Below are 24453 nucleotides of genomic sequence, written 5' to 3' on the forward strand. Positions count from 1 at the left end.
GAGCTTGTGTCCTACCACTTCGCGACTGAGACGTTGTTACTCCTAGAAGTTTCCACTTCCACAGCACTTACAGTTGACCGGACAGCTCTAGCAGGGCATGAAGTTGATGAACTGACTTGTTGGAAAGGTGGCATCCAATGACAGTGCCACATTGAAAGTCACTGAGCTCTTCAGTAAAGCCATTCTACTGCTAATGTTTGTCTATGGAGATTGTTGTGTGCTTTATTTTATACACATCAGCAAAGGGTGTGGCTGAAATAGCCGAATCCACTAATTTGAAGGGGTGTCCACATACGCTATACATACAAAAGTATCTCCTATCATCACACCTAGACATTAAGAGAAGGTTCGAGTCTGTTTCCATCATTGAGCACTAGGTGGCAATAAAATCATGGCTAAAACACACTGCACCAAACCACCTGTCTCGAGGAAATGGGCGTGCCGCCGTGCATTGAACTAAAGCTACATCTTCTCCATCTGAATTCTGAAGAACGGGATTAATGAGTGGAAAATGGCAATGTTAGCAGTAGTGCAGATGAAGGGACAAAGCCACATTAGACAGCCAGGATTTGATAAAATGTATGCTTCTGTGTGTGCGTGTTACTCTGGCTGCGTTTAAACCAATGCGTATAAACTCTGGATAACTGACAGGGTAAACTGTATTGAAGAAGCCGTGAAGCCATCTTGATACTCCTCCATTGCAAAAAAATGTTTTGGAAGCTATATAAATGCATTTATTAATGTCTACATTTGTTTTTGACATGTGTATTCTATTACAGACAACTTAATGCATACTTTATTATATTATGTGTGTTCGACATACAAATAAAAACATTTTCCTTAAGTATTTTTTAGATTACTCATGTTACTGTCCCCACTACAAAAATAGTTAAATAGATTTCATTTTGTCCTTAACATTCAATTGAAATACTGTACAATTCCAATAATTCCCATGGAGGACTGCTCCTACTGGGGAGAGCCAGTATGTTTGATAGGCTTTGAATCCACCTAATACATAGGTCGTCTCAACATTCCAGGGTTTATACATCATTTGTTTAAAACAGGCAACCCAATTATGATATTTTTTCCACAAAATGTGTATTTTGAACAATCACAGATCTTTTCACATCAGATATTTTTCAGAGCTGATCTGATTGGTCAAAAGACTAATTAGTGAGAAAAATATCAGAAGTCAACTGTGTAAAAGCAGCCTCTGCATGTCAGCATAAAGTTGACAGATAATAGTTCCAGCTGTGCCTGTGTGGTGACATAACTCCTAACGTTACACTGTCCACTAAACTAGTACAGGTGCTGGAAACAGCACTGCAGAAGACAAACAAAAACATGGCACCTTGCCAAGGCAGAAGGAGTTAAGTACACCCAAGATAATGTTGGTTGGTGACAATGTTCAAGGCAAACCAAAGGCCTCCCTCCGGTGGTTGTAAATTCAGAACCAGATCAACATTATTTCTCTAATAAACAAATGACTCATACTGTGCGGTACACTCTTAAAATACTAGTCCCGACCGGTATGTCAATTTTTGCAATGTGTAAAAGAAAGTCTTACAAAATACATTTCTAAATCATTTTATTAATTTTTCATTTCATTTAGCTAGCATTGTATTGTCCAGACAGAGTAGCAGGGGTGTGACATGAACGAGAGACAGTTGATACAATCAACTTGTGTCACCCAGTCCACCATAGCACTCTGTCTGAGAGGCATGCATTATGACTAACAGTGGGCCATACATACAGTAGAAGTGTCAAACATTAAGATACTTTCAGAACTTAAAACAGACAAACGAGCAGACAGACTATACATTTCTACAACAATGCAAGCTGTGCTTGGTTCTCTGTGTTCAAGTGAAATGTTTACACCATTTAGGAAAAATAGACAGTTACATGTCTTCCATGTGCATTTTAAATAAAAGATTGTAGAACAAAATACAGACGGTAGGAAAAATGTGAGTTGCAATGTAGCAAGAAAACTGTGCAAGAGAAAATAACACTTTTGTTCAGTGGAGGCAAGACAAATATTGGTCTTCTATTGCATTAAATGATCAGAGGTATGAAGAGACTGAAACAAGTGGCAGTCAGACGAGTGAAATCATACAACTTCCTCATTAAGGCTTTCTGATGTGGTCCTCTGTAGTTCAGTTGGTAGAGCATGGTGCTTGCAACGTCGGGATAGTGGGTTTGATTCCCGGGACCACTCATACATAAATGTATGCATGCATGACTAAGTCGCTTTGGGGGAAGAGCAAACAAATCTGCTAAATGGCATATATTATGTGTTGAGCAAGCACAGCTACTAAGAAAACCCTTCTCATCAAAGGAGATAGGGATGAAGTTGTGTGGACTAGACCTAGCCATAACAAAGGGCTACCTATTCTCCCTTACCTATTTGGACATGAAGCCAAAACTTTGAATTTGTCTCTGTACTCCAGGATTTGGGATCAAATGTTTTAAAATGAGGCGACAAATACATATGTTTTAGAAATGAATTCACTGCCTTTACTTTTTTTTAAATATTGTTAATAAGAATAGAACAGGTTTCTGAACACTTCTATATTAAATGTGGATGCTACCACACTTTGTGGATAATCACAAATGAATGGTGAATAATGACGAGTGAGAGTTACAGATGTGTAACTGTCGCCTCAAACATTTTATCTGAAATCCAAAATGCTTGAGTACAAAACAAAACATTTAGGTTTCACTGTACAAATAAATACGTAGGAGTGTATACCTTTCCCTAATGGTGACTTTTGAGCTCACACAGATTCAAGGTGGTGTTGAGAGCAAAAACAAACAGTTTTTCTACTGGTCATTCAACAGGTCATTAAAGTGATATTATTAATCTGTTCAGATTTAGGCACCCCCAGCAACACTTCATAATCTGGGCATCAGGTAATGACACTTCATTAATGGCACAGCTCAGGGCACTCCTAATACAAATCAGATTGCATGAGTTTAAGTTCAAATGGACATTTAAATTTAAAACCACCTGAGAAAGTTTTGGTCACTGTCCCAAATGATCTTGTTCTACTGCAATACTCCGTCAAAATTATATGAGTGACAAAAATAACACTGCTATTGTAAAATGTTGGCTATATCATGAGGAAAATCATAACGCAGATGGAAATCATTATCCGCCTAAAGACTTCAAACTACAGCATATGCTTAAATTAGATCTATGATACTCCAATAAGAAACTTTATATCTGGAAAAGCTAATATACAGTTAATTTCAGCACTTTAGTTTGATTTGTATTTAGCAATTTTCTAAATAAAAGATGCACTTGAAAATAAATTCCTTGAGTAGTCATTACTTTGTAAGTGAAGACCTGTGAATGTACAGGGAATTCCATTATTATTGTGATTGAGGTGCAGATCCCACAGTCATTCAATTGTGTAGAACTAAAATCCAAATAACAAATGCCAGAAGCCTTTTCTGGCAAAACACCATCCCTTTTCCAGTTAAAACAAACAGCTAAGAGATAACTGATCTGGACACAGCTTGTGTATGGCTTCCGTGGACCGAGTGGAGGTCAGTTCAGTAAGTGTTGTCACTTTCTGGTCAGACAGGACAGAAGTGTTTTGTAAACCACCATTGTGATTACCATCACACCCCTAGCATAGGAGCTACACCGGACACGCAACTACACCGGACACGCAAGTGTGATTCGCTCCAATTCACTTCAATGAAACCAGGCGTAAGCGCGGTAGCTTTGCACTGCTCAAAGTTAAAAAATTGACAAGCAGCTCACACCTGTGAACATTAGGATAAAGTGGATTGCGCTCTGCTCATGCAGGCAAAAAGTTACACTTCCAGTACAACGGGTTGAAAAATAATAATAATTTTCCCTCTTCCCTAGTGTAGCTCCTATGTAACACTCTGACACTTAATTAAAAACAAGTGGTGTACACTTACTCATCAATTCTGTCTATATGCATTTATGCTTCTGTCCTATCTAGTGACAAACTTAGGGGGCAGTGAGTTGTTCAGGAGGAGCTGAGGCCCGAGTCAGACTCTGCACTGCCGTTGTGCTCCTTGGAGATGGAGGAGGGGCAGACAGGAGCCGCCTGGCAGGGGATGGTGTAGCAGGAACACACAAAGCTCTTGAGCGTTTCCTGCAGCGTGTGTTGCTCCTCTACTTTGAAGATGTTAGGCTGCTCGACCTGGTCGTCACAGATCCTGGAGAGAAAGATGGGGAAAGGAGAAAAACAAACGTCTGTTCATGAGCCAAAGACAGAAGAACTAACTCAGGTACACAAGGGAACACGGAAGTGCTGTTCAAAGTAAGGATGTCTGGTATCTGGTTTCTCAGTGTCTACATAACAAAGGGCTAATCAACATGATCGATAGCATGTCAACATAAGCCTTAGCAATAAAAACAAACTCACATTACATGATCAGCTACTGTACAATGTTGTAGCATAAATCAAAAGAGAAGGGATTAGCTTCTAGCAGTATCATTCATGACAACACAACAATAGGCGTTTCCCCAACCGCTCTACATTACATGCACTAATGGAAAAGACCACTACGCTAACACTCATATTTTTCATGCATCTATGCCGATTCTTAATCATTATAAATAATTCATAAACAAATCATTGTTCACCCGTCAAGCTATGAAATCCCTGAGAAGTTGTAACAGACTAAAATACACAATACTCTGCAAAGCCAAAAAGAACAGCGAGCTGAACTCAAGCTGTTCTCAGTCATGAGAACATTGTGCACACAGGACGATGTCACCAGTTGGGGAACATCCATTCTACAACTAGCTGGAAGGCGTATTAGTGACCCTGAACTCATGACACTTCCTTGGCCCTAAATAAAGAGCATGTAAATCTGAAAGGTGAAATACTTGCAGGTGAAAAGCAGAATGCGCAGTGAACATAATGTTTCCAGCGGGCATTCAAAAGAACAGTGCACACACCCATGGACCAACAACAGAATTCAGCCATGTAAACAGGTTCTTACAGCCACTTGCTCGTGAATCAGCCATGCTGCCTGACTACCTGACATTCCAACAAAACAGCCAGCCGCTCTAACTGGGTGCTTTATATGCCATGCATCTACATAGGCCTCTGTCTGGTCAGTGCTGAAGAAGAGCTGGAAGTGGGAGTAATAAAGCTGAACATAAACAAACTGATAAAAGCATGATAAGGAGCAACCTTTATCCACTGGGGACGTCTCATCTCAAAAATGATAGACAGGGCAGTTGACCAATCAATCGCTGCTTTAAACAATCAATTTTAACATTTTAATATAAAGTCGGGTAAAATGTTGCTACCAACATACTTTTTCATAAGAAGTGCAAACTCTAGGGAGACTATCGCAGGAAAAGGGGAACATAGCCTAGTTCTCCACACAGTTTAGCCAAATGAGAAGTCAATTGTCTTGCATCATTGTCATGGAACCCTGCTGGTCTGTTACAGTTATTGACCAGACCAGGGGGCTTTCATTCAGGCAGTAGTCACGAGGAAACAAAAGATCCAAAATCAGGGGTGAGTAAATAAGCACAACCAGGAACCAGAGAAACATTACTGGCATCAGAAGAACCAGTAGGGTGAGAGTCAATGACATGATTTGGCCACCAGCTTTCACATATTCTGAAAGAAAGAGGCACAGTTATCAGCTCCAGGTAGAAATTGACATTTTAACCACAGATCTAGGGTCAGATTATATTACTCCCAATAAGGGTTGAAAGAATATCTGACCCTGCATCTGCTGTTAGGGGCAACTTCTACCAACTCCCAGTTGTCATGACAATAAGCAGGGGACTGGAGAAAATGTATCTGGTGTATTCCAGTGATAAGATACAGCTGGAAGAAATTCTGGCAATCTATTTTTGACTCCCAGGAATCCCACTGAATGGTTTAATCAGTAAACCCCATCACGGCCAAACATGTAGGCCACAGTTCAAAGGTGCAATTTATGGAAAATAGGTCTATACTGCTGAGGCAGTATTATAAAACCAGTTCTCGCTGATGTCAGGTCACATGACGTGTCTGTTCTTTGAAGGAAGCCTCTCTCCGACCCAGCTATATCTACTTGAATTTTCTAATTACATAACGACTATTAGTTTCATTCGTCTAGCTACGGTGGCTGAACGACAAGTGATTCAATATTTGCCTACTGTGTGTGCTTTTAGGTTGTAATAATATGTAACCTTATATTATGATGTCCTTAACTGATACGCTGATTATGTTTACACTACAATTACTGACCCATAATGGACAATTTTCATTGTTGTTAGTTGTAAAAATGTATATATTATTATTGTCCCATTCACTTCTCTTGACCTGCACTGTTGGAGCTCGAAGCTTAAGAATTTCACTGTACCCTGCAATTACATCTGCGACCCTGTGCATGTAACTAATAAACTATAGAGCAATGTTGAGAAGTCCAATCAAGAGCATTGAGCAACAGTCAATAGCTGTTGATAGTGTGATCAGGATAGATACTTAGACACTGGTTTACATAATTACATGAGATCAGGGTGTACCTGCCTGAGGGACAAACTCTTAAGTCCTAACTAAATATTTTATTATAGCTAACCTTTGGCTAGGCCTCTCGGGAACTAAAAACAGCACATTGGGCAACATAGGGGGTGTCCTCTCCATTAAGTCTTGGAGTAAAACAGCAAGCTTTCTAGTCTAGCACAAGTGCTTTTTAGGCTAGCACAAGCTTTAATCTGTGTCTGGTAACCTGCCCCTATATGAGCCAAACGGATTTACCAGTCATAGATCATCATCAGACGAATGTTTACCTGTCATAGATGAGTCCGTCAATGCCCTGTTCCCGTAGCTTGGTCCTGTTGTCGTGGTCGTTGTTGAGGTCTCCCCAGCAGAACACTACCAGGCCTTTAGACTGGGCCTCTCGGATGTGCTCCAGATTCTGAAGGAGCTCCTCAGTGTGGGCACTAATACCCTACAGACACAATCAGAGTTGACTGATCCCCTACATTAGCACAGACACATACATCCATCCATCCATCCATCCCAGTTCCACCACTCACCAGGAGGTTTTCGCTCTGTGCGAAGCTCATGGCGATCTGTGTGGTGCGACAGCGGATGTCCATGAGCTCCGGGTAGATCTCAGAGATGCCCTGGGTCAGGAACAGGATGGGGTACTTGTTCTGCTTCTGACGAACCCTTGGGGAGAATAAAGCATTTATGGTTAACTTTACCCCCCCCTTACGTATGCATTCATAAAGCCTTCATAACAGCTACATAACACATTTGTCATAGTAGTAATATGTATGTTTATGACTGCCTATGTAAACAAGGCTTCAGCTCGGCAGGTTAACACTGTCTTCAGACTGACTGTTGGATAACTGGTGGGTAAGCGGTGCTTACATAGTGCAGACGTCAGGGTCGAAGCAGGAGAAGACGATGCGTCTCTTGCCAGCTCTCTGCAGCACACAGGTCAGTATGATGTCCAGGAACAGGTTCATGTTGAAGTACGAGGACAGGTTTCCTTCCCACGAACCATCCTGTTGTAAACAAAATCACAACCATCCAATGTGATAAGGGTTGTTACTATAGGACCATGATAGGATAGTTAAAAGTACAAAGTGTTCCTAATTGACTTGAACTGCAACCCTTAACCCCAAAAAACAGATGGGTCATGTACGTGCTCATCGGTTCAGCCACTTAGGTACTTTCTAGCATGGCCACCATCTCCAGTATAACCTACTGGCTGTACCTACCTTCATCTGACAAACCCACTTCAGCTCGATGTTGAAGCCCACATTTTCAGGCACTGCTTGGAATATCTGGAACATGACATAGGGAATCAGATATAATAGGACACAGAACCTCAAGGTTGGGATAGGCTAGTTCACAAAGATCACCAAATAACCCGATCATATGGTAACCTGGACAGCGGTGACGCCAACTAGGAGGTTATCTACCTGGGAAAAGGAAGGGAAGGGCTGATGCTCGTCAACCTCTTCCTCTTCATCATCATCTAAGAAAGAAAGTGGGAGTAAACCATGCACTTCACACACAGGCCGATACACAGTTCAGCTGCTCTGATGGTTCATGTTCAACTGCTTTAAAACAATGATGCAAGCAGTGGACATGCAGTGCATTTGGAAGGTATTCAGACCCCTTGACCTTTTCCACATTTTGTTATGTTACAGCCATATTATAAAATTGATTCAATTGTTTATTTTTCCTCATCAATCTACACACAATGCCCCAAAACAGTTTCTTTAAAACATATTAGCAAATGTATTAAAAAATAAACTGAAATATCACATAGGGTGCATAAGTATTTACTTAAGTATTCAGACCCTTTACTCAGTACTTTGTTGAGCACCTCTGGCAGCGATTACAGCCTCAAGTCTTCTTGGGTATGATACTAAAAGCTTGGCACCCCAGTCTGAGGTCCTGAGCGCTCTGGAGCAGGTTTTCATCAAAGATATCTCTGTACTTTGCTCCGTTCATCTTTGCCTCGATCCTGACTAGTCTCCCAGTCCCTGCCGCTGAAAAACATCCCCACAGTATGATGCTGCCACCACCATGCTTTACCGTAGGGTTGGTGCCAGGTTTCCTCCAGACGTGACGCTTGGCATTCAGGCAAGAGTTCAATCTTGGCTCGATCATCCTATTTTTCCAACTTAATTGAGGAAAATAAGAACAATCCAAAATTCCTTTTTGATACTGTCGCAAAGCTAACTAAAAAGCAGCATTCCCCAAGAGAGGATGGCTTTCACTTCAGCAGTAATAAATTCATGAACTTCTTTGAGGAAAAGATCATGATTATTAGAAAGCAAATTACGGACTCCTCTTTAAATCTGCGTATTCCTTCAAAGCTCAGTTGTCCTGAGTCTGCACAACTCTGCCAGGACCTAGGATCAAGAGAGACGCTCAAGTGTTTTAGTACTATATCTCTTGACACAATGATGAAAATAATCATGGCCTTTAAACCTTCAAGCTGCATTCTGGACCCTATTCCAACTAAACTACTGAAAGAGCTGCTTCCTGTGCTTGGCCCTCCTATGTTGAGCATAATAAACGGCTCTCTATCTACCGGATGTGTACCAAACTTACTAAAAGTGGCGGTAATAAAGCCTCTCTTGAAAAAGCCAAACCTTGACCCAGAAAATATAAAAAAAACTATCGGCCTATATCGAATCTTCCATTCCTCTCAATAAAAAAATAAAAAAAGGCTGTTGCGCAGCAACTCACTGCCTTCCTGAAGACAAACAATGTATACGAAATGCTTCAGTCTGGTTTTAGACCCCATCATAGCACTGAGGCTGCACTTGTGAAGGTGGTAAATGACCTTTTAATGGCATCAGACCGAGGCTCTGCATCTGTCCTCGTGCTCCTAGACCTTAGTGCTGCTTTTGATACCATCGATCACTACATTCTTTTGGATAGATTGGAAACCCAAATTGGTCTACACGGACAAGTTCTGGCCTGGTTTAGATCTTATCTGTCGGAAAGATATCAGTTTGTCTCTGTGAATGGTTTGTCCTCTGACAAATCAACTGTAGATTTCGGTGTTCCTCAAGGTTCCGTTTTAGGACCACTCTTGGGGATGTCATTCGAAAACATAATGTTAACTTTCACTGCTATGCGGATGACACACAGCTGTACATTTCAATGAAACATGGTGAAGCCCCAAAATTGCCCTCGCTAGAAGCATGTGTTTCAGACATAAGGAAGTGGATGGCTGCAAACTTTCTACTTTTATACTTGGACAAAACAGAGATGCTTGTTCTAGGTCCCAAGAAACAAAGAGATCTTCTGTTGAATCTGACAATCAATCTTAATGGTTGTACAGTCGTCTCAAATTAAACTGTGAAGGACCTCGGCGTTACTCTGGACCCTGATCTCTCTTTTGAAGAACATATCAAGACTGTTTCAAGGACAGCTTTTTTTCATCTACGTAACATTGCAAAAATCAGAAACTTTCTGTCCAAAATTGATGCAGAAAAATTAATCCAAGCTTTTGTCACTTCTAGGTTAGACTACTGCAATGCTCTACTTTCCGGCTACCCGGATAAAGCACTAAATAAACTTCAGTTAGTGCTAAATACGGCTGCTAGAATCTTGACTAGAAACAAAAAAATGTATCATATTTCTCCAGTGCTAGCCTCCCTACACTGGCTTCCTGTCAAGGCAAGGGCTGATTTAAAGGTTTTACTGCGAACCTACAAAGCATTACATGGGCTTGCTCCTACCTATCTCTCTGATTTGGTCCTGTCATACATACCTACACGTACGCTACGGTCACAAGACGCAGGCCTCCTAATTGTCCCTAGAATTTCTAAGCAAACAGCTGGAGGCAGGGCTTTCTCCTATAGAGCTCAATTTTTATGGAACGGTCTGCCTACCCATGTCAGAGACGCAAACTCGGTCTCAACCTTTAAGTCTTTACTGAAGACTAATCTCTTCAGTGGGTCATATGATTGAGTGTAGTCTGGCCCAGGAGTGTGAAGGTGAACGGAAAGGCTCTGGAGCAACAAACCACCCTTGCTGTCTCTGCCTGGCCGGTTCCCCTCTCTCCACTGGGATTCTGTGCCTCTAACCCTATTACAGGGGCTGAGTCATTGGCTTACTTAGGGCTCTTTCACACCGTCCCTAGGAGGGGTGCGTCACTTGAGTGGTTTGAGTCACTGATGTGATCTTCCTGTCTGGGTTGGCACCCCCCCTTGGGTTGTGCCGTGGCGGAGATCTTTGTGGGCTATACTCGGCCTTGTCTCAGGATGGTAAATTGGTGGTTGAAGATATCCCTCTATTGGTGTGGGGGCTGTGCTTTGGCAAAGTGGGTGGGGTTATATCCTTCCTGTTTGGCCCTGTCCGGGGTTGCCATCGGATGGGGCCACAGTGTCTCCTGACCCCTCCTGTCTCAGCCTCAAGTATTTATGCTGCAGTAGTTTATGTGTCGGGGGGCTAGGGTCAGTTTGTTATATCTGGAGTACTTCTCCTGTCTTATCCGGTGTCCTGTGTGAATTTAAGTATGCTCTCTCTAATTCTCTCTCAGAGGACCTGAGACCTAGGACCATGCCTCAGGACTACCTGACATGATGACTCCTTGCTGTCCCCAGTCCACCTGTCCGTGCTGCTGCTCCAGTTTCAACTGTTCTGCCTGTGATTATTATTATTTGACCATGCTGGTCATTTATGAACATTTGAACATGTTCTGTTATAATCTCCACCCGGCACAGCCAGAAGAGGACTGGCCACCCCAAATAGCCTGGTTCCTCTAGGTTTCTTCCTAGCTTTTGGCTTTTCTAGGGAGTTTTTCCTAGCCACTGTGCTTCTACACCTGCATTGCTTGCTGTTTGGGGTTTTAGGCTGGGTTTCTGTACAGCACTTTGAGATATCAGCTGATGTACAAAGGGCTATATAAATACATTTGATTTGATTTCATCAAACCAGAGAATCTTGTTTCTCATGGTCAGAGTCCTTTAGATGCCTTTTGGCAAACTCCAAGAGGGCTGTCAGGTGACTTTTACTGAGGAGTGGCTTCCGTCTGGCCACTCTACCATAAAGGCCTGATTAGTGGAGTGCTGCAGAGATGGGAGAACCTTCCAGAAGGACAACCATCTCCATAAAGGAACTCTGGAGCTCTGTCAGAGTAACCATCGGGTTCTTGGTCACCTTCCTGACCAATGCCCTTCTCCCCCTATTGTTCAGTTTGGCCAGGCAGACAGCTCTAGGAAGTCTTGGTGGTTCTAAACTTCTTCTATTAAAGAATGATGGAGGCCACTGTGTTCTTGGTGACCTTTAATGCTGCAGACATTTTTTGGTACCCATCTCCAGATCTGTGCCTCGACACAATCCTGTCTTGGCGCTCCAGGGACAATTAATTCGACCTCATGACTTGGTTTTTGTTCTGACATGCACTGTTAACCGTGGGACATTATACAGACAGGCATTTGACTTCCAAATCATGTCCAATCAATTGAATTTACCACAGGTGGACTCCAATCAAGTTGTAGAAACATCAAGGATGATCAATGGGAAAACTGAGATCAATTTCGAGTCTCATAGCAAAGGGTCTGAATACTTATGTGAACAAGGCAAATGTTTTGTATTGTTTTATATATTTGTAAAAAATAGTAAAAACCTGTTTTCACTTTGTCATCATGGGGCATTGTGTGTAGGATTTTGTGGTGGGTATTATAGCCAGCGAAATATAAGAAAATACACTATACCTTTGTGGTCGTTCACCTTCAAGGCAGAAGCATGGCCCAACTGTTCATCAAACACAAAACCAAGTCATCTTTCACATCATATAGGCCTAATCCTAAATAGTGTTGTCTACATGACAAAAAAATACTTCATATTAACCCATTTCAAGGACTGGAGTTTGAGTGTGTTAACTAGTAAAGGAGAAGCCAGAGGCTAGCTGTAGTTAAAAGCTCTTCTACCTTGAGCTGCTGAAGCTGGTTGTATGTGAGGTCTTTGACAGGAACTTCAAACAGGTCCAGAGAGAGTTTGTCTCCTTTCTGACAGGAGGAGAGGAACATAAAATAAAAAGTAAGGATGCTGTACAGTGTGCACCCGACCACATTTATGTTGTTGTTTACCTTCTTAGTGGAGATGCAGCAGGTGAGATCGTGGTACACGATGGGGATGCAGTCCTTGGAGAGATGGACGTCAAACTCTACATAGGCAGCCCCCTTCAGAAACATACAACACACATGCAGTCAACAATGATGAAAATGTATCTGATCTTGTTTTACAAGTGTTTTACGTTTTGTAGGAATACTCACATGATTGGCAGCACTTTTAAACGAGGCAATTGTGTTCTCCCTAACTTTGGTATGTCTGAAAATCAAAATCAGACATTTTTAGCACAAAACTAAAGATAACCAATGACAAAGGCACCCAAATCACAATTTACAGTATAACACAGATACCAAACCAATTGTGTACGGTCAGACTACTAGTTAATGACTTGCACTCTGACAACTTCTAGGCTGAGATTCAGAGGCAAGGTTTTCCCAGTACAGTGACATGACAAGAAACCAGAAAGAACAATGTCTTTGTTGTTGTTCGTTGACCTCCACTTCCTGTTGATGTCTCAGTCTGACTGAGCATGTCCTAAAGTTGCACTGAAACTTTGAAGCCGGACAGAACAAGACAAATGCATTCAAACATTCAATAAACAGAGTACAAAAGGGACATTGTGTTGTTATTGAGTAGAGTCCTGCTTCAACACACACATAGACAATCATTAGGTACATCAACCCCTAATAATCGCGTTGTGTGTTTCTCTCACTTGGCTGCGTGTGTGCTGCCGGCCCCTCTGTGGCCCACGTCCAGGGGGGCACTCCTCTTCCTCCAGTACTTGGTGAAGGACGAGCTCATGTCACACTGCAGTCCCTCGATAGGACGGATCACCAGGTAGTCCACTGAAACAGAAAAATACATGACTTTACATTATTATATATATATCTTTTTTTAAATGTGAATTGTACTCATTAAATTAACTTTAATCTGACTTTTATTTTTTACCAGGGAAACATCTTAGCTAACCCTCTGGCCCCAAGTCATCTAATCCTGCATCTACAGTGCCTTGCGAAAGTATTCGGCCCCCTTGAACTTTGCGACCTTTTGCCACATTTCAGACTTCAAACATAAAGATATAAAACTGTATTTTTTGTGAAGAATCAACAACAAGTGGGACAAAATCATGAAGTGGAACGACATTTATTGGATATTTCAAACTTTTTTAACAAATCAAAAACTGAAAAATTGGGCGTGCAAAATTATTCAGCCCCTTTACTTTCAGTGCAGCAAACTCTCCCCAGAAGTTCAGTGAGGATCTCTGAATGATCCAATGTTGACCTAAATGACTAATGATGATAAATACAATCCACCTGTGTGTAATCAAGTCTCCGTATAAATGCACCTGCACTGTGATAGTCTCAGAGGTCCGTTAAAAGCGCAGAGAGCATCATGAAGAACAAGGAACACACCAGGCAGGTCCGATATACTGTTGTGAAGAAGTTTAAAGCCGTATTTGGATACAAAAAGATTTCCCAAGCTTTAAACATCCCAAGGAGCACTGTGCAAGCGATAATATTGAAATGGAAGGAGTATCAGACCACTGCAAATCTACCAAGACCTGGCCGTCCCTCTAAACTTTCAGCTCATACAAGGAGAAGACTGATCAGAGATGCAGCCAAGAGGCCCATGATCACTCTGGATGAACTGCAGAGATCTACAGCTGAGGTGGGAGACTCTGTCCATAGGACAACAATCAGTCGTATATAGCACAAATCTGGCCTTTATGGAAGAGTGGCAAGAAGAAAGCCATTTCTTAAAGATATCCATAAAAAGTGTCGTTTAAAGTTTGCCACAAGCCACCTGGGAGACACACCAAACATGTGGAAGAAGGTGCTCTGGTCAGATGAAACCAAAATTGAACTTTTTGGCAACAATGCAAAACGTTATGTTTGGCGTAAAAGCAACACAGCTCATCACACTGAACACACCATCCCCACTGTCAAACATAGTGGTGGCAGCATCATGGTTTGGGTCTGCTTTTCTTCAGCAGGGACAGGGAAGATGGTTAAAATTGATGGGAAGATGGATGGAGCCAAATACAGGACCATTCTGGAAGAAAACCTGATGGAGTCTGCAAAAGACCTGAGACTGGGACGGAGATTTGTCTTCCAACAAGACAATGATCCAAAACATAAAGCAAAATCTACAATGGAATGGTTCAAAAATAAACATATCCAGGTGTTAGAATGGCCAAGTCAAAGTCCAGACCTGAATCCAATCGAGAATCTGTGGAAAGAACTGAAAACTGCTGTTCACAAATGCTCTCCATCCAACCTCACTGAGCTCGAGCTGTTTTGCAAGGAGGAATGGGAAAACATTTCAGTCTCTCGATGTGAAAAACTGATAGAGACATACCCCAAGCGACTTACAGCTGTAATCCCAGCAAAAGGTGGCGCCACAAAGTATTAACTTAAGGGGGCTGAATAATTTTGCACGCCCAATTTTTCAGTTTTTGATTTGTTAAAAAAGTTTGAAATATCCAATAAATGTCGTTCCACTTCATGATTGTGTCCCACTTGTTGTTGATTCTTCACAAAAAAATACAGTTTTATATCTTTATGTTTGAAGCCTGAAATGTGGCAAAAGGTCGCAAAGTTCAAGGGGGCCACATACTTTCGCAAGGCACTGTACATTCTAGTTCCTGTTTTGACCTATTTCACACCCTGTTTGACAGTTACATGCTAAGCGGAAAGTTGACTGTTTACATAGGGAAAGGGGCGGCAGGAGGAACTGGATGTGCTGACCTACAGTATTCTACAGGGTTGGGGTCAATTGAAAAAAATGTTTACGCCCCTCCCCTTTCTCCCCAATTTCATTAGAAGGAGTCAATTGAAATTTAAGTCATCCAATGTAGGAAGAGATTTGAATTAAACAATTTAAAAAGTTTGAAATAAGAAGCTCCTCCCTTTCAATTTGAGAAATATTTTTTAATTTTTAGTATTGAAATAGAATTTCAGTTTTGGTGAATTAACTGACTAATTCCATTTCTGAAAGACCTGTCAGTCAATAGAGGCTGAATCCGAGTTTTAGACCATCTATTCAACATAGTCACTCTTAGGGAAATATAGAAGTTTTCAAATTTAAGCTGTTTAACTAGGTAAGCCAGTTAAGAACAAATTCTTATTTATAATGATGGCCTAACCCGGCCAAACCCGGACGACGCTGGGCCAACTGTGCGCTGGATGTGATACAGCCTGGATTCGAACCAGTAACTGTAGTGATGCCTCTTGCACTGAGATACAGTGTCTTAGACCTCTGCGCCACTCGGGAGTATATTCAGTCAGTCCTGCTGCATCCGAATCAAGTTTTTTGCAAATATCCCATTGATATTACCTGATTTACAAAGAGTTACATGGGTGTCAAGTAACTTAGTAGCTTTTAAAAAAATAAAATATTACAAGACCACTTGTTCCAGGAGGGGTGGGTCGCTCACCTCGGACTTTGCCCAGGGTCTGTCTGGAGTTGCGTTTCATGATGGGCAGAGTGACCACACCCGTGTCCTTGCCACTCTCCACAAAGAATGAGGAGAGAAGGCAGGCCGTACCCACGGTCCCCGGGTGGGCATCCCCTGGCACCACATGCTCCCCCATGTCCTCCTGTTGAGGAGATAGATAGAGACAAGGCAAGAAGGGCATTCTATGCCATCAAAAGGAACATAAATTTCAACATAGCAATTAGGATTTGGCTAAAAATACTTGAATCAGTCATAGAGCCCATTGCCCTTTATGGTTGTGAGGTCTGGGGTCCGCTCACCAACCAAGACTTCACAAAATGGGACACCAAATTGAGACTCTGCACGCAGAATTCTGCAAAAATATCCTCTGTGTACAACGTAGAACACCAAATAATGCATGCAGAGCAGAATTAGGCCGATACCCACTAATTATCAAAATCCAGAAAAGAGCCGTTAAATTCTATAACCACCTAAAAGGAAGTGATTCCCAAACCTTCCATAACAAAGCCATCACCTACAGAGAGATGAACCTAGAGAAGAGTCCCCTAAGCAAGCTGGTCCTGGGGCTCTGTTCGCAAACACAAACACACCCTACAGAGCTCCAGGACAGCAGCACAATTAGACCCAACCAAATCATGAGAAAACTAAAAGATAATTATTTCCAATGTGTCAAGTAATTAACAAAAAAACAGAGCAAACTAGAATGCTATTTGGCCCTAAACAGAGAGTACACAGCGGCAGAATACCTGACCACTGTGACTGACCCAAAATTAAAGAAAGCTTTGACTATGTACAGACTCAGTGAGCACAGCCTTGCTATTGAGAAAGGCCGCCGTAGGCAGACATGGCTCTCAAGAGAAGACAGGCTATGTGCTCACTGCCCACAAAATGAGGTGGAAACTGAGCTGCACTTCCTAACCTCCTGCCCAATGTATGACCATATTAGAGAGACATATTTCCCTCAGATTACACAGATCCACAAAGAATTCGAAAACAAATCCAATTTTGATAAACTCCCGTATCGACTGGGTGAAATTCCAGTGTGCCATCACAGCAGCAAGATTTGTGACCTGTTGCCACGAGAAAAGGGCAACCAGTGAAGTACAAAAACCATTGTAAATACAACCCATATTTATGCTTATTTATTTTATCTTGTGTCCTTTAACCATTTGTTCATTGTTAAGACACTGTATATATATAATATGACATTTGTAATGTCTTTATTGTTTTGAAACTTCTGTATGTGTAATATTTACTGTTAATTTGTATTGTTTATTTCACTTTATATATTATCTACCTCACTTGCTTTGGCAATGTTAACACATGTTTCCCATGCCAATAAAACCCATGAATAGAATAAATAGATAAATAGATAGATAGATAGATATATGGCACTAAAATATACATACATACATACATACATACATACATACAGTCTGATACCGACTTTCTGCTAAAACACTGGTTTGGGAGTATAGTTACAACACGAAAAAAAGTTGTTTCTGTAGAGTTGACAATAGTCATCCTGCTGTGAACTGTACCTCAAAGAAGTCAAAGGTGAGTTCCAGGTTGTCAGGGTCCATGGAGTGGATGACGTACTCTGTCCACTGTGAGGCCTCCAGGGCATAACCACACTCAGGCTGGGAGTGGCGGGACTTGTACCCATCTCCACTGATCATACTGGTCTCCAGCGTGGTGGTCATCTTGTGCCACGCCACCGAACTCTGCTCCTGCTCTTCATCATCCTCCTCCTCCTCCTCTTCTACACCTTCCAGCGTCAGCTTGATCCTGGGGTAAGGGGGGAAAGGTCACAGGTCAACAGTGGTCAAATTGGGAAAGGTTTGAGACCTTACAAGCCTGACTAGTAAGTCATGAATTTGAACAGGTGGACTAGTGTTCTCATCACTACCTTTACAGGAGTTGTCTGCATATTTCATGAATAAAGAGGATTTATTTTAGTGCCATATTTGGTTTGATTCCATAATTTTGGGGGGGATAATTTCTATCTGCATTTGAGGAAATTCTGCCCCTTCTGATCCAAGCCACAGTCTCTTAGATAAGCACTCAGTCAGCAAACAGTGTTGAATAAGAGCCGCGTGTCCCTCGGCCTCACCTGAAGCGAGACTTCTTATATTTCTTCTTGGTGATGGATACAGGAGACGTCTTTGAGTAGTGCAGACGTAAACGGATCTCTGTCTGGCACGTCAGCCACCCAGAGTCCACACACTCTAAGCCATCTGCAGAAAGGAGTCACAGAGAAACATGTGGTGAGTGTTCTGGCACAAAATGGCTCCTGCTGGATCACCCAGGTGAGTAACAGTACTTGGTGGTGGATGAGATTAGCTATCCGCAAACAATGCAAAGCACTTTGAGAAAATTGCTATGGAAATAAAAGCCATTGTTTAAACATATTGTGAAGGGTGGGAAAACAGTCAAATTCACATGTTTTACCAGATAACTGTAACCCCAAATCTTAGCAGTCTCTAATGGGGACTTTACATGTAACCTGTGAAGAGTTCAGTTCAACCAGAGGTATGAGTCATTCCTCAGGTACTTAGTAGCAGTTTGATGTTTATTGTCATGAATCTTGCCTTGGAGGCAGAACTGAGCAATTTCCACTACATGGGCAAAGTCAAAATTGGCTATATAGTAACAATTCTTGAAAACAGAAATGAGATTTTTGGTCTTAATTTAAGGTAATGGTTAGGCATAAGGTTAGCAGTGTGGTTAAGGTAAGGATTAAGGTTAGGTCAACCTATCAGGTAAGAGCGTTGGGCCAGTATCCGGAATTTGACAAACTGACTTGTTAGAAAGGTGGCATCCTATGACGGTGCAACGTTGAAAGTCACAGTTCTTCAGTACCGGCCATTCTACTGCCAATGTTTGTCTATGGAGATTGCTGTGTGCTCAATTTTATTTACCTGTCAGTAAAGGGTGTGGCTGAACTAGCCAAATCCACTCATTTGAATGGGTGTCAAAGATAATTTCCCAAAATTGATTAAATCAAGATGTGATACATTTAGTTGGACTTACTGTGGAATCCAAATTGGCCATTGTCAATATCAAGGTGTGATTCTGCAAGAAAATAAACAGGCATGAGGTCTATAGAAAAAAAACATATCAACTTCCATACTTCTAAAAGCAACATAGAATTGTGATAATAATGATATAGATTTGATGTTTTAAACCTTGACCAAAAAGTGGCAGGCTGTAGGATTGAGGGTGAAACTACAGTATATTAGATTTGTTCCCATCAAGCTGATTTTGAATGAGCTTTGTCTTAGTTCTGAAACAATGGTGTTTGAGTGGCCTCAAATCAAATGTTTAGTCACATGTGCCAAATACAAATACAGTGAAATGCTTAAATTATAGTTAAGAAAATATTTACTAAATAAAAATAAAATAAAAAAATAAAATCAAAAGTAACAAAATACCAATAACAAGGTTATATACAGGGGCTACCCAGTCAAGGTTATATACAGGGGCTACCCAGTCAAGGTTATATACAGGGGCTACCCAGTCAAGGTTATATACAGGGGCTACCCAGTCAATGTTATATACAGGGGCTACCCAGTCAAGGTTATATACAGGGGCTACCCAGTCAAGGTTATATACAGGGGCTACCCAGTCAAGGTTATATACAGGGGCTACCCAGTCAAGGTTATATACAGGGGCTACCCAGTCAAGGTTATATACAGGGGCTACCCAGTCAAGGTTATATACAGGGGCTACCCAGTCAATGTTATATACAGGGGCTACCCAGTCAATGTTATATACAGGGGCTACCCAGTCAATGTTATATACAGGGGCTACCCAGTCAATGTTATATACAGGGGGTACCGGTACCCAGTCAATGCGCTGGGGTACAGGATAGTCTAATTAATTCATTTATGCATGTAGGTTGGGTTAAAGTGACTATGCATAGATAATAAACAGTGAGTAGCGGGGGGGGGCAGTGTAAATAGTACGGGGTGGCCATTTGATTAAATTGTTCAGCAGTCTTATGGCTGCTGAATCCCCTTGCCTCAGCTAAGCATAGAAACATTTCCCAAACCAAGCCGGGCATCGTTCTGGTTTATATACCTGTGGGGCTCATCAGGCGTGGCTGCTGGTGGGTCTCCCACTTAGTGACTATCACCTGACAGGGACCACCTGCACTCTGCAATGCCAATGTTTAGTACAGCATTAAGACAGATTTCGTCAACGGTCACTTTGGTTACCAATCAGCAAGCCAGTCAGCAACCATTGGTTGATATTTGCAAAGGGGTTCTATTAGTTGACAGGAGGCAGAACTTTGGGGTCATCTCTTCTACTACACTAACATATTTTGCTATCTCCTCTGAAAGATTTTGAATACTTACTTTAAAACATTTTAGAATTATCATTTTTTCTCCGGTACAACAAAATTGGTCTGCTACAATATTTAAGCAATAAGGCATGAAAACCTGGAGATGATTGTGTGAATAACTCCTAAGGGTTGTTCGAAGGCCCAACATGGAAAGTAGGGCTGGGAAACAGCCCATAGGAGGTAGACATTCACGATTTTTCTTATTTTAATGAGTACATTTGTTTTATTTCATCCTTCCACCAGACAATATAGTCCAAATATAGCCAAACGAGCTGGTCGTCCATTCCAAACCTTTTAAGCAAAAAAGGTTGCCATGCAGGCTAGTTACTTCTCCTAGCCAACTAAAGCTAACACACAATCACACCAAGCAGCTGAAATGACAAACTATGTGCATTTTCATTTGTTTTCCCTTTGACATTTATTTTGATATATCCGTTATAATGTTCCAAAATGAATTTGGCTGGCTCAGAGAAGCTGTCAGTCTCGTCACATTCATTCTCTCTACGGCGCAGTGTAAAAACCTGCAAAGTTGTTGCACAGATCAGAAGCAGACAGAAAGGTTTAGACAAACCAAATGCTAGCCTAGTGGCTTGGGGAAATAATGTCTAGTCACTTTTTTACAGGGAAGATTAAGTTTATAAATTGCCTGGCTGTGATGTGGATCATTCTAATGAAACTGTAACAGGCATTACCCAGGGACTGTGGTGAATAACTCCCTGCTATCAACCAATCAGCATCCAGGATCCAAACAACTTGTTTTATAATTGGTATTAAAAACAGGTTAAATCACAAAAAGAATTGAATGTGGTCCTGGTTTTAGGTTTCTGGCCACAGAGACATAGTAAAATGTGTTGTCATTACAGCTGGCCTATCTGAATGTGTGTGCTGAGCAACACCCCATGAGTCAACAAAGTATGCTCTCTGACAAGTTAGTAATGCTGCTAGTCCACTGACAGTAGTTCAGACCAGGAAGGGACAGCACAGTTCAAATGAGTTGTTTTTCCTCGTTTCCACATCGCATCACGGGTGTGATAGTGTTACTTCATATGCTACTGTCTGTAGGACACAACAGCCAGACGTGCTCTCTCTAGCTGTCCCTCTCTGAAAGAGGAAGAGCTTAAAAAGGGTGTAATTTGAGCCTCCAAGCTGGCCATATAGAGAACATTACTGAGAACTGACATTAATAATTGGAATGGTAAAGAACATACTGTGCTTGTGTGTGTGTGTGTATGTTCCAACTTCCAAGTCTAGCGTAGCATTAAATAACATGGGAGAGGCTCACATCACGTGCACAGATCAGAGCTCAGCTATGGCCAGCTGGCAGAGCTCCAGGCATGCTCTCCTCTCTAAGAGTTATGTAGCAACTGCACAGAGGACAGCTAGAGGGGATCAACACAGATGTGGGGAAAGTGAGCTAAATAACCCATTAATGATCTTAGATCTGCTATAGCGTAGCTAATCTAATGCTTTCTAGTGTTCACTCAAAACAGACTTACTCATATGACTAACTCGGTCACACTTGGATTACAGTGGCTCCATAGAAGACGAACTGTGTGTGAATTAAAACATCCTCTAAACAGTTTAGTATGAAGTACATTACATTTAAATGCCATTCAATTTCCTAAAAGAGATTAGCTGTGAAAATATCAGCAGCCTCCAGAACTGAAGTGAGGATATAAAAATGTTGATCACGCTGTATGCAGGCTATTCATCACCATCATCAAAAGGAAGGATTAAGAGCACAACACAACGACTCCTAGTCTGGCTCTAACCTGCTGTTAAGACAATACTGTCAATCCTTTGTCAACTGTCACTCAACGGCCAACATGAGATCACCACTAAAGCAACTACTTACGTAACTGGATTATGGTACAATCATTTTTAAAGACCAACTACAATGTATTTTGTTTAATATTACTCATCATGCTGACTGCACATAAAATGAACTCACCTTTGACTCCAGGAAGTGGCCTTTGAAATAGCGATAGGTTGACACAGCACCTCTGGGCACACTGATGATCCTCTTCCACAATGTGCTGGGGAAGGAACATAATATGTGTAATTACTTAAACACCCTGTAGCTACAAACATCAACACAGAAATCATATTCCAAGAGAAAGGTGATATGTACCCATCGTGTTCAGCAGGTTGTAGGGTCACAGCTCTCTGATAGCACCAGGCTCCTAAAGCTTCACAGCTACCAACCACGGCTATCACCTCACCTAGTCATACACCATTTTATTACGTTCCATTAATGTGCCACATACACACACACACACACACTCACCTTGCACACATTTTCACAAACACCCTCCCCCCCACCCCTTATTAGATTCAAAAGATCAAGGACTTTTTAGCCAAACTCTCATGGACAGGCTTGTAATCGTGAATCTTACCATATTACCCACGATTTTAGATATAGGTTAACTGAGATTAGCTAAAAGATGATATTCCTGATTGACTGTCTGGATAGTTGTCAATTTTTCTGTCTAAAGTTGTCTTGAATTGAATAGTCTTCTTGTTTCAGATTAGTCTGTTGCCCTGCAGTAGAGGTTGGTCTTACCTGGGGATGTGTCTCCCCTAACTGCCAAAGTCACTTGAGTTGTCTCCATAGTTGACACAGGCACAAACAAGGTCAATTGGAGGTGAAATCAAGCTGGAAAACCAGGAACTTAATGGTAAAACAGGCATGGATTTAGGCATAGATTTAGTGGATCAACAAACTTCCAACAAAGCTGTGCTGGGTACTAGCAAGCCATATATATATATATATATGACTAAAAAGATAAGTGAATTGTCATCTCTTCTTTAGATGACATAACATTGTCAAACAATGGAGTTAAATTCTTACTAGTTAGGTATTCAGGGAACACATTTTACAATTGGAGAACAATTACAATTGTTATGTTGAAAATCAGCTCTTTGCTAGGAACTAGCTCTCTTTAAGACAAAATGAATATCTACATACCTTGCTTTTTTGTTATTTGCCAGGGGTAGACAGCTAACATTAACGTTATAGGATTGATTCAAGAGAAGCCGTGCTGGCTATTCCATGCTGAAGTATCAGACTGGAATGAACACCGTTCGGTCCAGCTGCGTTGTGCTGTATAAGAAAAAAAATGACCATATCAACACAATCACTTGGGCACTTTCAACAAGCTAACTATCGTTACCAGGATAACATATATAAAACTAGCATTAGATCGTTATCATGTTTGAGGTAGCTAACGTTATTGTCTTTTGCACACTGCGTATGATGTAGTTAAATTCAGACCGCCTAATTCCGGAATTCAGGATTTGTCAACAAAACTGACGCGTTAGCCATGCTAACCGGATAACCAGAGGTCTACAGTAAGTACGCTAGCTTGCAAGCTAGCTGCGCCCTTTACGCCAATGCGGGCAGACACAACCAGTAAACTAACGTTGGCTAGCTAACGTAGCCACAAAAGCGTTTTTACTTTCTCTCGCTACAAAACGTAACCATTGTAACTAAACAATATCGTCGCATAAAGCACAGATGGAATCCATTTACATTTCTCCATCAGCGGCCAGATCTTGTTCGATGTGGTATATTTGGCATAGTTATTAACAACGTCTGTGATGCCGACTAGTCTTGTTTTCACCGGTGTGAAATGAACAACATTAAGGATCAGAAACAATAGTGAACTCAACGTTTAACCTTCAAAATAAAAGTCCCGCATTAAAACTGATGCAACCGGATTCAAATAGTGTAATCACCATGCCATAATTGGAATTGATAATGCTAAACAAACATCAGTACCATGCATGTTCTACAAGCATATCAGAGTCAAATCGGACAGATTTCCCAGTCAAAGTTTTGCAATAAGAGTAGGCTGATACCCCATTTCATGAACCCAAGATTCACAGGTAATCCTACAGTGCATATACTGCTGCGCCACTCGGGAGACAAATGTCATATTATGTCTATATACTGTACAGTGTTGTAATGATGTGCAAATAGTTCAATATAAATATAGGTTGTATTTACAATGGTGTTTGTTCTTCACTGGTTGCCATTTTCTTGTGGCAACAGGTCACAAATATTAATGCTGTGATTGCACACTGTGGTATTACACCCA

At 41.4% G+C, this 24453-nt stretch overlaps 1 protein-coding gene across 6 annotated transcripts; it reads right to left on the reverse strand.

Moving 5' to 3' along the window:
• Nucleotides 1-1571: 1571 nt before the first annotated feature.
• On the reverse strand, nt 1572-24013 carry LOC139407291 (glycerophosphocholine phosphodiesterase GPCPD1-like). 6 transcript variants are annotated; one of them, XM_071150943.1, is made up of 23 exons: nt 23886-24013; nt 23322-23456; nt 22917-23009; nt 22485-22575; nt 22305-22389; nt 21850-21902; nt 20089-20164; nt 19039-19080; nt 18119-18242; nt 17547-17793; nt 15985-16147; nt 13261-13393; nt 12752-12806; nt 12566-12658; nt 12407-12484; nt 12191-12230; nt 7928-7983; nt 7724-7789; nt 7371-7507; nt 7031-7166; nt 6782-6942; nt 5557-5621; nt 1572-4197 (listed from the first exon to the last, which is right to left on the reverse strand). In XM_071150943.1, the coding sequence occupies exons 7-23, from the start codon at nt 20099-20101 to the stop codon at nt 4154-4156; spliced, it is 1653 nt and encodes a 550-aa protein (XP_071007044.1). In that variant the 5' UTR covers nt 20102-20164; nt 21850-21902; nt 22305-22389; nt 22485-22575; nt 22917-23009; nt 23322-23456; nt 23886-24013; the 3' UTR covers nt 1572-4153. The 6 variants fall into 6 exon arrangements, with proteins under 6 accessions (XP_071007044.1, XP_071007041.1, XP_071007042.1 ...); XM_071150940.1 differs by lacking the exon at nt 21850-21902; XM_071150941.1 differs by lacking the exon at nt 5557-5621.
• Nucleotides 24014-24453: the final 440 nt, after the last annotated feature.

Source organism: Oncorhynchus clarkii, chromosome 4 (assembly GCF_045791955.1).
Source record: "Oncorhynchus clarkii lewisi isolate Uvic-CL-2024 chromosome 4, UVic_Ocla_1.0, whole genome shotgun sequence".
NCBI lineage: Eukaryota > Metazoa > Chordata > Actinopteri > Salmoniformes > Salmonidae > Oncorhynchus > Oncorhynchus clarkii.

Excerpts from the sequence above, each read along its gene's own strand:
- LOC139407291 (XM_071150938.1), bottom strand. The coding sequence starts at position 22,965 with ATGGAGACAACTCAAGTGACTTTGGCAGTTAGGGGAGACACATCCCCA. Across the intron at positions 22,576-22,916 it reads TAGGGGAGACACATCCCCAG|GTGAGGTGATAGCCGTGGTT; the intron begins GTAAGACCAACC and ends GTGTATGACTAG. Across the intron at positions 7,167-7,370 it reads GACCCTGACGTCTGCACTAT|GGTTCGTCAGAAGCAGAACA; the intron begins GTAAGCACCGCT and ends ATTCTCCCCAAG.